The 18,322-nt window shown below is 44.2% G+C and overlaps 1 protein-coding gene across 1 annotated transcript in view; it reads right to left on the bottom strand.

Annotated features, from left to right (window-relative positions):
* fndc3ba (fibronectin type III domain containing 3Ba) overlaps positions 1-18,322 on the bottom strand; it is a 164,587-nt gene that overhangs the window by 61,583 nt on the left and 84,682 nt on the right. The window contains exons 8-12 of the mRNA XM_080414878.1: positions 6,652-6,710; positions 3,251-3,402; positions 2,815-2,874; positions 2,410-2,548; positions 127-180 (exon numbers count right to left, since the gene is read on the bottom strand). Of these exons, the coding sequence (XP_080271004.1) occupies positions 127-180; positions 2,410-2,548; positions 2,815-2,874; positions 3,251-3,402; positions 6,652-6,710 (464 nt within the window). The remainder of the gene's footprint in view (positions 1-126; positions 181-2,409; positions 2,549-2,814; positions 2,875-3,250; positions 3,403-6,651; positions 6,711-18,322) is intronic.

Below are 18,322 nucleotides of genomic sequence, written 5' to 3'. Positions count from 1 at the left end.
GTGGCTGTCACCACTCAAAAATGACACACGTATGCTGCGTTCCCGGTCTTACAGGGTTAGACTGGACAGACAGACAGACAGACAGACGGACAGAGTGAGAAAGGACAGATGGATGAAGACATTTACCTCGTCCCACTCCAACAGGTAGTTTGTGATTTTGGATCCGTTGTCACCAGGGGGCTGTGAGACAGATCGCATTACAGATGCAGAGAGATGGACAGATGAAAAGATTAGCACAAGATAAAATGAGTGAGAACGGTGGTGTAAAGTAACTAAGTACATTAACTCAAGTACTGTACTTAAGTACAATTTTGAGGTACTTTTACTTTACTGGAGCATTTCCAATTTTCAACTTTCAACTTACTTTTACTTCTACTCCACTACATCTCGGAGGCAAATGTTGTACTTTTACTCCACAAAAATTATTTGAAAACTTTAGTTACTAGTTACTTTGCAGATATAAATTATTACATTATAAAACATACATTAACCACTTTAGCCCTATTTCATACATAGGCTATTTGAAAATAGCCGATCTACAACTGTAGATCTGCTATTTTCAAACCTTTTTGTACTTTTACTTTTGGTACATTAAGTACATTTTGATACCCAATACCTTTGTACTTTTACTCGAGTGCATTTTGAATTCCGGAATTTTACTTACGGGAGTATTTCTATATTGCAGTAATGATACTTTTACTTAATACATTTTACTTTAATATCTGAGTACTTTTCCCACCCCTGAGTGAGACACAAAGCGGTGACGGGGGAAATGCACCAGGAGTGTTTTTATAGACAGACAGGATGTCGTCGCCATGTCGGGCACAAACCTTGTACCTCCATATTTACCTCCTTTTTTCCTTTTATTTAATGCCCTACTTCGTCATACAGGAGCTCCTGAAGCTAAAGTTATGAAAATAGTCGATCTACAAGCTCACAATGCGTCACATCGCGACACATTGTGAGCTTGTAGCTATTTCCACTATTTCTGAAAATTTTCGTAGCATTTCCTGAAAAGCGACGGTTTCGGACATACGAGGTTTCCACCCAACAGCGACGACATTTAATATCCTGTCTGGGGGGAGTGATGTCACTGATTGTCAGTGACATGCGGTGTGAGGAAGATGAAGGAGAGGTCAAAGTACAGGTCCGTGGCTCCACTGGAATGAAACTGAGAGTAAATCAGTCCAGCTATTTAACCACTTGAAGTGCTTTATACGTGCTGCAAAAAATAGAAGCTCTGCAGGCTGAGCTTTTAGATCAACTATTTTCACACACCCAAAATAGGGATGCCGGGTTTAAAGTGGTTAACTAACTGACTGACTGACTGACTGGTAAACTGGACCCATTATGCCTATTTGCATAAAATATGTGGGGTTTGCTCCAAGTGGATCATCATCCAAAATATTGTTGATAACAGTATTTTGTTATCTGTCCTTTAACCTCATTACGAGGGAGGAAGGATCACAGGGTGTTTGAATTTCTTTCCCTGCCAGCATTAGATAATGAATAATAATCACAACATTAAATGTGCTGTGATTAAATACGTCAGCGAAAGGAGCATAAAACAAAATTATAGTCAGGGGTGCACATAACTTTTTAGGTCTAGTACTCAGAAGAGCACCTGGAGATGTGACTTGGTGCGCACCAAATAAATGGTCCCGTCCCGTTTTGTCAACGGGGGGGGGGGGGGGGGGTGGGGGGTTCAGCCCGGTGCCCACCGGGACAGTTTTATCAACGGGGGGGGGGTTGCTGCGCAAGAGAAAAGGACGCTCTGCTTCCAAATTCCGCCGATTTTCGCCGTTTTTTTTTCCACTCACGCAGTTTGGTGAACCCCCCAAGGTTGGTGCCCTGTGCTGCGCTGCTTTCATCCGCCAAATTGGGACGTTCACGGCATATTTTGCTCCATTACGTTGCGTTCATCATCGGTGACGAGTGCCTCTAACAGCCGCTGCGTGCAGCGAGCTGCGAGTCGCAGCCTGTCTGTGTGTCAGGATGCGAGGCTCACACAATCACAGCATGCGTCCCCCTGCGCCTAATGGCTGTACATGGGGCCGACGCGTGCTTTAGCGTGATTGTGTGAGTGTTGCTTCAGGAAGTAAATTCCTAGCCTCGATCTCCAGGCTTTTATTTTTTAGTTTTGCTAAAAAATAAAAGCTTGGAAATTCCTGTCCCAGCTGTTGGTACGCAAAAGCGCCTCGCGTCGTCTGATGTGGTGCGCATTATTTATTTTGGGTGCGCATGCGCACCTGCGCACCAGTTATGTGCACCCCTGATTATAGTACAATTATCATGATAATAAACTTTAGAGAGAGAGGCAGCTAAATAAACTTTACAACATTCAAGTTGCATCCTCAAGATCAATAGGAGTTGGATGTGTGTGTGCGTGTGCATGTGCGTGTGGCATACCTTCCACTGTAGGGTTAGGGTGCTCTTGGTGCGGTGGGAGAGTTTCGGTGGGAAGGGGACGTCAGGGACACTGCTGTGTGTGGTAAAGGAGCCCACTTCTGAACACAAGCCCCTAACTGAATTATACATTGCTGACACTCTGAAACACACACACACACACACACATACGGTATATTATTATTTACATGCTGATACACAGAGAGATATGCGTTTTGAATGTAATAGTTTAAATCTTGAGTGAGTGCAACAGGAGGAGACTAAGCTCAAGTTCCTAGATTACAGGCAGCATTACCAGGAACACATTTCAACACGTCTTCCCGGGGCGTTTACACCATGCGTTTACTTTCTGTAACTAATTAGTCAAAAAGAAAGCAATTCTTGTAGATGTGGAGTCATTGTTCTTACCGTACGTGGTAGTCTGTTGCTGGCCTTAGGTCTTTCAGATTGTACTCCAACTCCTCTCCACTGAAAACACACACACACACACACACACACACACACACACACACACACACACACACACACACACACACACACACACACACACACACACACACACACACACACACACACACACACACACACACACACACACACACACACACACACACACACACACACACACACACACACACACACACACACACACACACATCAACCGATGATGACACAATATTGAGACTATTTTGATGTGTCTGTGAATGCTTGTGTTTAAGAGCAAAAATGAGCAGTCGGGCGAAATCCTGGTGGCTTCCCGAATGACAAGTACTGTATAGTGAGTGACCTTCATCACTAGTGACAAGAGGTGTGTGTGTGTGTGTGTGTGTGAGCGCGTCCTTACCTGTATATGAGTCGGTACTTCCCGTCCCGACCCTTGTCTGACAGAGACACTTCGTAGGAGCATGAGACGGGCATCCCGTTACTGTGCCTGTTGACCAGGCCTGCAGGAGGGGTCCAGGACAACCTCGCAGCTCGCGCCTGTACGTTGGACACCTGTGACACGCACACACACACACACACACACACACACACACACACACACACACGATATATCAGTTCAAGAGCCCCTGCTGTGATTTAGATATCAGTTCAAGAGCCCCTGCTGTGATTTTGGTATCCATTTCTATTCTATTCTGTGTTTGAATAAATTATTTCACTCAAGTAGTATATGTGGTCATAATGACAGAGTCCCGTCCTGCTCTCTCTCTGTGCGAAAGACGACAGTTTAAGCTGTCATTCTATGGTAGCTGGCAGCCACATTTATGAGAGTTACTGGATTCACTCTGGCAGGGCCTGGGGGCTTTGTCTGACCTTCTCTGCCTCCCTGTGTAATATATCATCATAAACACACTCTAATGCCAGTAGAGGTGTCTCTCAAAACATGAATTTTCTGTAACGAAGGACACGGCACAAAGAGGCCATAACAACCAACCTGCTTCCTCTCTTACTGCTATCATCAATATGATTAATTCAGAGAATTTAATTCATTTGCACTTCTTATATTGAAAGACAATCTATCTTAGAAGCAACACCACAACAGATATACGACAAGGAAAAGGTAGCCTCGCGTGGCCAGACTATATCACTGCGTGGATATGAGTCTGGTGCTTCTATGAGGACGTTTCTTTTCCCCAAGGGATGAAAACAATGGCTCTGGACGCAATTGGTTAGACCTACAAACCAACTACCAATTACAGTCTCCCATATTTGAATACTGGGACCTGATTGGTCACCGCAGACTTCGGGAGCAAGAAAAGGATTCACAACGGAGCAGTGCCAGACCCAAATCGCAGAGGGCAATTTTTCTTTTTTTGCACTGGCAGATTCGTCTGGTCCCAGGCTAAGGAAAAGGCGCATTACAACACAACAACGAATTAGCGAGGAGACATTTATACTACTAGTACTAACAAACAATTACAATGCTATTACTACAGCTGCCTTCTAAACGCTGCTCACTTGAAGTACGGGAGGTTGAAGTTCATTACTCCATAGTTTAACTTTGTGGACAGCAAACACACAAAAGGCTTACGACTTCCTTCCTTCCCCCAGCAAAAGGAGTTAACATAGCATTACAATCATCTCAACCACTTTATCCATTTATACGCTGGCTATTCAAAAATAGCAGATCTACAAGCTCGCAGCGCGTCACAGAGCGAGCTTGTAGATCTGCTATTTTTGAAAATACTTGAAAAATATCTCAAATGTTTGAAAAAGTTGGCGTAAAAAAAAATGGGGTCCGCGGCACGGAAAAGATTGAGAGCCACTGCTGTAGTACTTCCACTTCCCTCCTACCGCTCTCAGCCTCCATCTCTCTCCCTCCCTCCCTCCCCGTCTCCCATCTCTCTCTCTCTCTCCTCTCCTATAGCGACAATAGGAGTTGAGGGGACCTGGAGGTCAATAGCTGCCTCTCTCTCGACAGTTGGATTTATGAGCACAATCACAACCAGAAGACTTACAACTAATTCTTTGAGGCTCTGCTTTTCTTTTCTTTTTTTTTTTATATCTCCCCCATCCTCCCGCTCCCTGCCAGTTTTTCGGTCTTTTCAGCATCTCTATCTTCCTGAGCTTTTTTTCTCCTCCTTTTCTCTGAGCCAACTTCTCTGCCTCTCTATGCTTCGCCATCGTCTGTCAGCGTCTCTATTTTTGTTTATCTCTCTCCCTCTCCCTCTCCCTCTCTCTCTACCTCCCTCATTATTTCCTCTCACCCCCATGCCTTGCTCCCTTTGCGGTTCCTCCTTTTTCAGAGGCTGTGCGGTTGATCAACTCTGACTGCACCGCAAACTCCTGAGCATTCATTTAACTCTGAAAGGGTAAAAATCTACCCAAAAGGGAATTGAAGTTAAACGCACACGTGTGCGTGTGCGTGTGCGCGTGTGTGTGTGTGTGTGTCAGTATATACAGGCCATCTGAGGTGAGGGAGGACAGAGCTCCATCCATCTACAGCCTGGCATCATATAAACACTGTCACAGGGAGGGGGTTTTACAAGCCTTGAACTATACAGCACCTCATCTTTCTCTCCCTCACCTCCCCTCCCTCCTAATCAGTCTCTCTGACACCATCATCCCAAAGATGTCAGCTCCTCCTCCACACCTCCTTCTCCATCTCAGGGATGACTTACAATTTCAGATTTGTCGTGTCTCATGCACCGAGTGCCGCGCTATGAGCTTGTAGATCTGCTATTTTTGAAAAACCTTGAAAAAGTGTGCATATCTTTGAATATTTATATATTTTTTTTAAAGCAAAAATGTACCGATATCTTTGCTTTTGGCGGTCCCTGGCACAAAACATTTTCAAGTGGTGGTCCGCGGCCAAATGTATAACAATTTAGGGGTCCTTGGCATGAAAAAGGTTGAAAACCACTGCATTACTTTTGACAGTTGTAATTGAGTGAGGGCCTCAAATGTGCAGTGACTAGGAGGATGGTACCCTCTTGTGGTCAGGTTGGGGAGTGCTGCAGCTCTAGTGATGAATGGCCTTTGAACAAACTACTGAGAAATCTATATATATATATATATATATATATATATATATATATATACATACATACATATACATATATATGTTCTCACTCACCAGCTACATCTCTATGTGTCTGTGTCTATGAAATTAATTCAAGGACCCCAACGGAAACAAGTCCGCAAGAACTTTTTTGGTCAGACCTTTTAGACAAAAGTATTATAAATGTAGCAACTGTGTAAACTGTGTTGTTTTACATTCTTTTGCCTAATAACATTTTCAATCAATCAATCAATCTATTGCTGGGTTTCCACGACCAGAGCCGAAGTGGGCTGTGGGGCCGAAAAGGGTGCCAATTTTGGCCCCACTCCAGGGGTGGTCTGAGCTAGGCCAAACAGGGCCAAACCGGTGATGGGTAATGCTGCTTGCTACTGATTGGCCGTGGTCATGATGTTTCGGTAGACTAAAGTGGACTGTATTTGCTCTCCCCCAGGATTCAGACCATGTATATAAGTTTGCTGTGATGTTTGTTATTATATATATTAGAGATAGATATAGATATTTTGCCCTCAATTTGTTGTGATTTGCACTGGCTTTGCAGTGATTTGTTAACATTTGTTGTTCATCCACTTAGTTCAATTTTTACACTTGAGTTTACAGACCTGTAAACATGAAAGAAAGGTTCGGCAGATGTAGGTGGTCAAAGGTCTGAATGTGTTGGTTGTGTGTGTGTGTGTTAGTGTGTGTGTGTGTGACTGACTGTGGCTACAGGTGTGCATACCAACCTGTGGTTTGTCAATTGCAGACAGCATGTCTTGAACCCTCTTCCCCTCTGAGTCATGATCTGAAAGGAGATAGAGACATAGACAGAGAGAGAGAGAGAGAGAGAGAGAGAGAGAGAGAGAGAGAGTTATAATAACAAATCACCAACAGGTTGCAGACAGATTTTTTTGCAATGCCCCCCCCACCATTACTGAAAAGAGGCAATGACACCACAGCCTGGCAAAATTGTAATACATACAGAGAGATCATTTGTATAACTTGCATTACTTACATGGTGTGTGTGTGTGTGTGTGTGTGTGTGTGTGTGTGTGTGTGTGTGTGTGTGTGTGTGTGTGTGTGTGTGTGTGTGTGTGTGTGTGTGTGTGTGTGTGTGTGTGTGTGTGTGTGTGTGTGTGTGTGTGTGTGTGTGTGCGTGCGTGCGTGCGTGCGTGCGTGCGTGCGTGCGTGCGTGCGTGCGTGCGTGCGTGCGTGCGTGCGTGCGTGCGTGCGTGCGTGCGACTCCTGCATTTGGTGGAGAGTTGACTCCAGCCTCTGTCACTGGAGTAAGGGGAAGGACAATTACTTTTCGACCGCAATAATAAAAGCGGATAAAATCAGCAGTTTTGGCAACAGAGCGGCTGTTGATCGATAAGAGCTGGGTTCTAAATCCCCATAAAGTCTTGTTATTGTGCTATCTACCCTCTAAAGCCAACGCTTTCCGTCTGGTCAGCAAGGGTCCTTCCAGTAAATTAAAAATGGTTGAGGTTAAAGAGTCAAGCCCTGTTGCATTCCGCTTCTCTTGAGCATTATAACATTGTTATCCAGATGGAATGTTCAAGGACACAAGGCTATTGAGGGACACATACTGACTGTACTTCATTTCTACTGTAGGTCTGCTTTAACCCATTAAGACCGGGAACGCATCCGTGTGTCATCTTTAGATTTCTTTGGCTATTCAAAAATAGCAGATACACAAGCTCATAGCGCGGCACCGAGTGCCGAGCTATGAGCTTGTAGATCTGCTATTTTTTTTAAAAGTCGTGAAAATTCGTGGCAAAATCTTGGATTATGTATTTTTTAAAGCGAACATTTGTAAAATACCCCCAGAAGCAAAGATTTGAGTTACAAATGTCCGCAAAGAAAAGGATTTTTTTTAAAATATTTGCACAACTTTTCATGATTATTCAAAAATAGCAGATCTACAAGCTCATAGCGCGGCACTCGGTGCCGCGCTATGAGCTTGTAGATCTGCTATTTTTGAATAGCCAAATAAATCTAAAAATGACACACAGATGCGTTCCCGGTCTTAAAGAGACAAATCAGGATGGCTCTCTAGCAGGTCACAGTCAACCACCTGATGCCTATAATGTGACTGTCTAATCTGACCTCACTATTGATCGTGTCATTGAGGTCACAATTGGATCGAATCACCTATTGGCTGTTTCATATAAGGGAAGCTGTCATGGCTGGGCGAGAGGTGGGTCTGAGCTACAATAAGACTAGGCGTTTATCAAATAGTAATTACGTAGGGTTTTGATCTGCACATGACAACACCTTATGGCTTCTGTCATTTGGACAAAAGGTTAGAACATTTGGTATATATGTAGTAGGGCCACCAAAGTTAACGCATTACCAATGCATCACTTCATTACCTTATATTAACCGCGCTAATTATTTTATCATCGCCATCAAGACATTCTCGGCTTTTTTGACCTATTGAAGCACCTGTAGCATTTGAGACACAAAACAAGTGTATCTATGACTACTACCCATTATTCCTCCTATACAAATATACAAATACACCTTTCTGACACTCGGTACACTTTTGTTATCGCTAAAATATTTTTTATGTGCACGACTAGACTATTGTATGTTGAGGGAACCACTAACGGGTGAGCTTGTGTTTGTGTGTGCGTGTGCGTGCGTGCGTGTGCCTGTGTGTGTGTCCGTGTGTGTGCATGTGTACATGTGACTATGGACACACCTCCAACGCAGCTGTGTATTTAAGCATTGTCACTTTATGGTTGGGTGTAATCGACCTAAACATCTTTCTGTTTTAGATAAGTTCAATGCCGAGAGTGTGTGTGTGTGCAAAAAATATTTTGTTTCTTTGAAATTTGGATTTTTGTGGTTGTTGATTCTCTGCACCACGGAAGAGAAAAGGCAAGCAGCGTGCGTGTTGCTTTCAACATACACCGACACTCGGGCCCATGCACAAAAAAAAAGCCAGATTTATACTTTGTTGTACGCCGCGTCGTTCAACTATATCCGGGGCGCAACACCACCGTAAGACGGAGTATACATTAACCCATTAAGACCTGAGGCCGATTCTGCAAAATGTCTTCTAAATCCTAACAGTATTCTGAAAAAAAAATTATGTTTCTATATCAGTGGTGCTCAAACTTTTTCATGTCAAGGACCCCCCAAAGTGATATGTATTTGGCCGCCGACCCCCATCTCAAAATATTTTGTTCTGGGGGAGAAGCAAAGATTTGAGTTTAAAAAAATCGCTTTAAAACAATATATATTCAAAGATTTGCACGTATTTTCACGATTTTTCAAAAATATCTGCTATTTTTTTTTTTTGCTCAAATCAAAAAGTGACACAGATGCGTTCCAGGTCTCGTTTGCCCACTGCCAAGCCGAGATACAGAATTTTTTAGTTTTAAGTTAACAAGGAAGTGGATGGGAGTCTAGATCTTCGAAAAATCATATCTCCTTGGTCTTTGGGTCAAAAATAAATAAATAAAATTACATTTTTTACGTCAGAGCCAGCATTGGTAAACGGGAATAATTATGTTTATTACGTCAGTGGCAGGGAATGAGTTAATGGGTTAAGCAATACGTTGAAGCAGAAAACAGAAAGCTGTGTTTTCCTGGGTGCCGTCTCACATAAACAGTGTGATGCAAGAACCCAGCTTTTCACCCCGTTCCCATCTTTCATCGATATGAAATCCACGTTCCATCCCGTGTCAAATCGTGATGCATTGGTTTCTGAACAAACACGCCTCTGAGCACTGCTCTCAGGAGTAAAGGGAGAACAAAAACATGTCGTAAATTACGCACACAGAGTACCACTGAAAAGGGGGGAGGGGGGAGTTAGGAATTCTGACTTGGATTAGCTGCTCCGTTTCTGTTTTTTAGCAACTATCGATAACCATCTGAGTGATTCTTCATAGCAACTGTTACAGCTAATCGCTGTGTTGTATCGCTTGTAATCAAATGTTCCTACATCTGCAAATGATTATTGCTGTCCACTCTGATGACCGTAGTGCTGGAACCCCCTTTGGTGGAGATAGCTGGAAACATCACAGTACTTACTGTTAACGTATTGGTGATATATTTTGTAACATCAGTGTTGTGTCGTGTTATAAAGAACACTGGTGCCGTCATTGAATGCTTTTGTCACCCAAGTCAGCTTTTATCAACTAAAAAAAAAAAAAAAAACGTAATTATTGAGAAATAAAACCTGTATGTTTTGAGAGGTCTATTTTTCATTATGTGATACAATTTTGAAATACAAATTTCTAAAGTGTTAAAGGTCAGCACACACACACACATGCTATGCTTGTGAGCACGCATGCATGCACCCATACACATTCATATGCAAGACTGCGAGATACACACCATTTGCAGCTGTGTGCACACACATTCATGCCCACACAGGCACAAAGGAAAATGAAGGAAAATATAAAAAACACACACACACACACACACACACACACACACACACACACACACACACACACACACACACACACACACACACACACACACACACACACACACACACACACACACACACACACACACACACACACACACACACACACACACACACACACACACACACACACACACACACGATTTAGTAGTGGCTTGGGGGGGGCTAGACCTAGTATTGTCAGGAGTGTGTGTGTGTGTGTGTGTGTGTGTGTGTGTGTGTGTGTGTGTGTGTGTGTGTGTGTGTGTGTGTGTGTGTGTGATGGAAGTCTTCCCTCCCTGTGTGATCCCCAAAGCAAAGGTTTTTCCAACCAGATGAGTCTGCTTTCTACATCTGAGTCTGACCACTGTAAATCACACTGTGTGTGTGTGTGTGTGTGTGTGTGTGTGTGTGTGTGTGTGTGTGTGTGTGTGTGTGTGTGTGTGTGTGTGTGTGTGTGTGTGTGTGTGTGTGTGTGTGTGTGCGTGCACAGTAGAAGGGTCAGTCATATAGGGACCTATATGAAACTCAGTCTGTTTGATGAGGGTGTTACTTTAGCGTGGTACTGAGTCTGGTAACTCAATACTCCTATAGGCAGGAATCACCCAGACATTGACTCACACACACGCACGCACGCACACACACTAAAGCATGTGCGTACAAAGCTCTCTTGTGTCTATCAAGTGTACACTGTATGCTTATGCTGAGTGATGAAAGAGAGATTGTCTGTGTGTGTGTGTGTGTGTTGCGTGCGTGTTGTGTGTGTGTGTGTGTGGCGTGCGTGTGGTTGGGTAAAGTCCCTCTGACAGGTGGGGGAGAAAGCCTTACAGTGCCTGGGGGTACATTTATGAGTCACTGCAACAATGATGTCATGGAAGTGCAACCTGAACTTGACCCTCCCTGTATTTGTGTGTGAGTGTGTGTGCCGCGCGCGTGCGTGCATGCATGCGTGCGACAGCGAGAGACAAACTAAACTAAGAGAGAGACAAGGGGAGCGATAGGGGGGCGGGGGCAAATACCCTTGTGTCAGGTTACAACGATCTCGATACAGCCAGCGAGAGAGAGAGAGAGAGAGAGACTGAAGAGAGAGAATGAAGAAGCTGTACATGCCCAGTGTTCATTTATCCATTTGTACACTCTCTTAATTAACACTGAGGGTTTTACATCGAGTTAAACTGCTGCGTGCTTGTGTTGCTTGGAGGGGTTGTGTGTAGAGTTTAACAGATGAAAACACACACATCCTCCATCTCTGCTACATAGCACAATCCTCACTGTTCATTTAACTGAGTGTGCAAAACATGTACCCTAACAGCTAACACTATTTATAGATGTTTCTCATGCATATACAAACAATGAAAAACAATCACACGTGCACATCTGTGTGTGTGTGCGTGCGTGTGCGTGTGCGTGCGTGCGTGCCTGTCAGATGCACTCAATTATGTAGTCACTCACAGTTCCAGAAATGCAGACACACGCAACACTGCCGTCTCTAAGTCTCGAACCCCAGATCAGCACCTCGCTCGTTTTCATTTTGCAGGCCTGTACCTACTTGTTTAGTGTTGTTAACATGGCTTAGTGATAGGTGGAATTCCGTGACATTATCATTCGACTGACACGGCCAACAATTGACAACGGTTGGACATTGAAAACAACAGATATGGCAGGCACTTGGCACCACTGTAGTCTCGCATTACATCACAGGCCCATTTAGGGTTCGGGTGTGTCATTTTGGACCTGTGAAGAGCTCTAGTCTAGACTACAGTACAAGGGGACTTGGGAATTTACAGAATTACTATACACTGGGAGAAAGAAATCTAAATAATTGGAAGAAAGAAAACAGACATGGCCATGGCCTAGTAATTGTGGAAGCGCACCAGTTAGGTACCACGTTTTTCTAAACATATTCTGGACACTTTTCCTAATACAATAAGATATAATACTGTACTTGTACTGCAAAAAGTTTTCTGATATTGTGATTCCAAAGAGAGAACTTTCCAAAATTAACAGCTATATCTTGTGGCCAATGCCTTTCGAGTCTGCAAGGTTAAGTACTCTGCCAAAATACTACCGCTAATCCAGCGTTAATTTAGAGCATACACATGGACCCTTACGGATTCATTTAGTAGGTTAAATATAGTGACGGTTATTGTTCTGTGGGACCAAAAAGAGTCCCACAAAATAACTCTGGGTCACGAGGCAAATGAAAAAGGAACTTGGAAATTCAGGACACAAGCAGTAAAGTTTGATCCTGTGGCTGTGGTCCAGCTATTCTTAGCATTTAATTCATCTCATGGCAATGGGACCACAGAGTTCAGACAGGAAGACTGAAAATGGCCCATCTCTCCTTAATTTAACCCATTAAGACCGGGAACGCATCTGTGACATTTTTTGATTTGAGCTAAAAAGCATTATTTTACACTTTGGCTATTCAAAAATAGCAGATATACAAGCGTAGATCTGCTATTTTTGAGAAATCGTAAAAATGTGTGCAAATATTTGAATATATATATTTTAAAGGGAACATTTGTAACTCAAATCTTTGCTTCTGGGGGTCCCTGGAACAAAATATTTTGAGATGGGGGTCCGCGGCCAAATACATATACATTTTGGGGTCCTTGACATGAAAAAAGTTTGAGAACCACTGACATAGTAACATAAGTTTTTTTTCAAAAAACTGTTTTTAGAAGACATTTTAATAACAGATATTTTATAGAATCGGCTTCAGGTCTTAATGGGTTAATTTAACTCCCTGACACACACACACACACACACACACACACACACACACACACACACACACACACACACACACACACACACACACACACACACACACACACACACACACACACACACACACACACACACACACACACACACACACACACACACACACACACACACACTCTTCCTACCTCTTCTATCTGTGTTTACACACAGCCCACGCACCCGTGTTTGCTCTCCTTGTCTGACCTCACTTCCTGTGCCTGTGTCTGACCTCACTTCCTGTGCCTGTCCGTCTGTGTGGGATTACGGAGGACAGCCAGACGGAGCGAGGGATGAGCGGCAGAAAGCAGGAATAAATTAGGGGGATGAGGAATGATGGAGAGAGAAGAAGAGAGGAGAGACAGAAGGCCTGGCCAAAACTGAGCGAGAGGGATTCAGAGGAGAGAGAGAGAGAGAGAGAGAGAGAGAGAGAGAGAGAGAGAGAGGGGGAAGTCTGGGTAAGAGATTAAGTAGAAAAACACAAGGACAGCCAGAGTCTACGTAGGGAGCAGGGGATATGGAGCGGTGAATGGAAAGTGGTGGGAAAATACTAAAATGTTTTACTTAAGTAAAAGTATCAATACAATGTAGCAATGTAGAAGTACTCTGGTACAAGTAAAAGTCCGGAATTCAAAATGTACTTGAGTGTTAAAAGTATTGGTATCAAAATGTACTTAAAGTACCAAAAGTAAAAGTACTAAAATGTTTGAAAGCAGCAGATCTACAAGCTCACAGAGGAGAGGAGAGGAGAGGAGAGGAGAGGAGAGGAGAGGAGAGGAGAGGAGAGGAGAGGAGGATTACACAAGCCCTTCTTCAATGACATCATCAGCAGACTCATAACAGATGAGGAACCACCGCTCTGGAATAAGTCACAGTTCTCAGTAGGTCACTGTTCTAAATACGGATGGAGTTCCCAAAAAGCACCATAACGCTCCACGGCTTATCTTCATCTCCTAATAAATCATGGCAGCAGGCCTATGCCTGATTCAGGCTTGGTGTGTGACACAACGACTGTATGTATAAACCAGGCCTTCGTGATTCTGGCCCCACTGGAACACACAAATGCTGACAGTGAAAAGCCACTTTAATCTGGAAACATGCAAACATATGCAAATGGGCATATTGTACACGCCTGTGCATGTGCGCGCATGTACTACGGACGCAAACACACACACACACGCACACACACACACACACACACGCACACACGCACACACGCTGCATAGGGAGGTCCGAGCAAAAATACCCACAAACCGAGGACCAGCAATTCTACTTCACATGTGAACATAGAAATTGTAATTTTGGACACTAGGGGGCGCCCTTATCTCATACACTGCCTTAGATTATCTGAAACACCAGGTTTTACAAACAAGTTTTTAACCAACAGAGTGGGGACCAGGCAGTCACTTGACTGGCAGTATTTCTAATAGTAATTGTAGAGGAGTTAATCTGGGTTCGTTGAGGATACATTTGGCATAGATTAATATTTTTTCCAAAAGTTGATGCTTCCACTTATGCCTAAAGTTGGACAAACACTGCATAATTAATTTTTCAGTCTTGGCAACAACATATTTGATTGCAATAATATAAATACACTAATAATACAATTGTGCACACACATGGAATAGAGCATGCACGTACACACATGTACTCGCACACGCACACGCACACACACACGACGACACACGCTCTGTCTGTGTTTACACAAATGCACAAATCGGCGACATGTTTACGATGCTAAGTTAATATTCCACACACTTCCAATTAATGCAGTCATTGGCAAATCTAGCCGTAGTAAAACGGAGCGGTTGTGACTGCGATACGTGGGGTGAGACAGAGACTGCATTCCTGCTGCATGACAACCGGTGGGTCTGTGTCTCAGTCTGTGTTGTTGGGACAGAAAAAGACTTTTAGGGCCTGGAGGAAAAAATGCAAAAAATGTGCCAACGACAGCCCTTCCAGCCCCCACTCCACACAGACAGAGAGAGACAGAGAGAGAGAACTACAGGGTGTGTGTGTGTGTGTGTGTGTGTTACTATACTTGCGAGGACCAAACGTTCTCACAAGTATAGTAGAATTTGAGGAATAGACGTCGTGAGGACCATTTTCCTGGTCCTCGCAAGAAAACTGGTTGTTTTATGGTTGATTTTAGTTTTTTTAGAGATACGTTTACAATTAGACAAAGATTCAGGTCGGGGTTAGGATTAGGATTAGACGTTCAGAGCATAGGTTTAGATTTTTCCCATTTTATACTTAGTCGTGCGGCGATGGCACACACCGTAAAATAGCCGATCTACAAGCTCACAACGTGTCGCAGCGCGACACGTTGTGAGCTTGTAGATCTGCCATTTTTCGGCTTTAGACTTGCGGTTAAAAATGCCCCCAAAGAAATCAATCATAAAATCGGCTTCCTAAAATGATGTCGTCCTCACAAGTATAGTAATACAAACGTGTGTCTGTGTCTGTGTGTGTGTGTGTGTGTGTGTGTGTGTGTGTGTGTGTGTGTGTTCGCATCTTAGTGGAAGAACAAAGTGAGAAGGGATACCTGTCTCTCCAAAGCCTCTAATCAAGGAGAACAAAGGAGAGAGAGAGAGAGAGAGAGAGAGAGAGAGAGAGAGAGAGAGAGAGAGAGACAGAAGAGATGACAGGGGAAAAGAGGAGGAGATAGTGGACAGAAGAAAGAAGAGGAAGAGAGGAAAGGAGGAAGACATAATAGGAGAGAACAGAGAGAGAGAGAGAGAGAGAGAGAGAGAGAGAGCGAGAGAGAGAGAGAGGAAGAGAGAGGGCATGGACCTTGGATTCCATAGTATTATCATCTTCTACATAGTAAGCATTCCATCTGCTCAACAGCTGGACTACCCACACATATGTGTGCGTGCGTATGTGCATGCACGCGTGTGTGCACACACACACACACACACACACACACACACACACACACACACACACGTGTGCGCGTGTGTGCACAGGGCTATGTGGCTATTAGCCCCGTTTGGAACCTCACTCTCCACGATAGCTCTGAGATGAGGTCCCGCTGCCTCGGGTCCTGGCAGAGGTAGAGTCCGTCCAAATGCAGTGAGCCCCGTTTTGGCAACATTGTATCCAAAAAGTAAAGTTTTTAATTTCTGGCGAAATTGCAAACAGACATTTTAAGCTCCCGGCAGCCATCGCGGACACCATCTTGAACATAATGCCTTTTCCTTTTTTAGCATGCCCAATAGTACCAGAATCCATTGAAAAATATGTTCTATCAATTATTTGGATTTTCAACCATATACTGACCTATCTAATATTGGAATCATTAGCTAACAGACCACTAGGGGGCGATCCCAACTTGCTTGCGATGGTTTTTGAAAAACTTGTCACCAAGTGCACGATCTTGATGATTTTGGCCCGAAAGGTTCACTGCATTTGGACGGACTCTACCTCTGCCGGGACCCGAGACAGCGGGACCTCATCTCGGAGCTATCGTGGAGAGTGAGGTTCCAAACGGGGCTATGCGGCTGTTGGGACCTGCCTGAAATTGTGGTTGTCATGGTGAAGGTTTGGTTCTCATGGTCAGAGACCTGCTAGTTTATAGGGAGGATTAGACACACACACACACAAGGTGAAAGGGCGCGAAAGAAAATGGACAGAGCAACAGATTGATAGCAAGAGAGAAATAAGAGAAGCCAAGAAGAGAGACTGAAAGGAACAGCATGATGGATGGAGACAGAAAGAGAACGGGACAGATGAAGAGAGAGAGAGAATGTGAGGGACAGAGAGAGAGAGAGAGAAAGAGAGAGAGGGAAAAAGAGAGAGAGAGAGAGAAGAGGGCACACTGTCTGCCACAGCAGTCTCACCGAGGAGAGATGTGCATCTCGACTGCCAAGCAACACAAAAATTCTCCTCTTTTCCAGGAAGAGAGAGAGTGTGTGTGTGTGTGTGTGTGTGTGTGTGTGTGTGTGTGTGTGTGTGTGTGTGTGTGTGTGTGTGTGTGTGTGTGTGTGTGTGTGTGTGTGTGTGTGTGTGTGTGTGTGTGTGTGTGTGTGTGTGTGTGTGTGTGTGTGTGTGTGTGTGTGCGCATGCGTGCGTGTGCGTGTGTTTATACAGTGCAGGGACCTGGCCAGTGAGTGAGGAATTCTGGGAGATGAGAAAGGAACAGAGCACCCTGACCCCATCTGACCCTGTTCAGCCCAATGTGACCAGGGGGACAGACTGGCAGAGAGAGAGAGAGAGACTTGACCAATTACACCCTAGTTTGGGTGCTTCAGTCTCTCGCCAAATGTTCTCCTATTTTTGCTCAATGTCAGAATCAGAATCAGAATCAGTTTTATTGTCACATCACAGGTTTACAAGGTAAAGAAGTGGGTGAAATTCGTTTTTGTACATCGTTCCCATCGCAACGTTAATTTCCATAGAAAGAAGAGGGGGGGGGAGAAGAAGAGGGGGTGGGGGGCAAGTGGGAAGGAGATCAAAACAAGAGAGCAACAGAAGGCCAGACAAGTTATCTACATATTTACAAATGTTCGTCTATTATGACATGAGCAGAATGGGGAAACGACTAGGGCTGATGTGGTTAAACAAACGAGACGGGAGAGATTTTGGAAGATTGTGAATTCTGCACATTAATGTGTTTTGGAGCGTTCGTGTAAAAGGGCGAGTATGATCTAGTTCTGGTCAAAGATTTAAAAGACGAAGCAGCTCATCTCTGGTTAGTGGCAGGCCATTAGGGGTCTCTGTAATCAGATGGTGTGTTGAATTAATCGCAGCAATCAGATGGGTCATTGATCTATGGCTGAGGAGGGTCTGTTACAGCCATGGCTATTGGTGGGAGTAAACTTTCCCTTTAAATCCCGCCCGCACCGTTACACAATATCAGTGGGAAATACACCCCTCATGACTCCACCCCCCTCTCTTCACCGTCTCAGCGTCTGTCTCGCTCTCTCTCTCCCCATGCTTCTTCCTGGCCTGCAATCATGCCATATTAGGGGTTATGGGAAGGGGAGGGGTTGTGGGTGGGGTGCGAGATTATCGCCATGGTGACCCAATGCCAAAACAAGCCCATAAGGGAAGGGGGGTGGGAGCATGTTCACACTTCCAGGCCCGTCGCCACGGTTACAGGGGAGGTTGATGATGATTGAAAAAAATATATTTAGACAAGTCATGACAAAGGTCAAAGGTCGTAAGCCGTCAGCGAGGATGACGTCGCCAAAACTTCACAGAGTTTGAGGTTTTATGACGTC

Source organism: Gymnoscopelus braueri, assembly GCF_963280865.1.
Source record: "Gymnoscopelus braueri genome assembly, chromosome: 19".
Classification (NCBI taxonomy): Eukaryota; Metazoa; Chordata; class Actinopteri; order Myctophiformes; family Myctophidae; genus Gymnoscopelus; species Gymnoscopelus braueri.
This window is presented reverse-complemented; position numbering and strand designations above follow the sequence as displayed.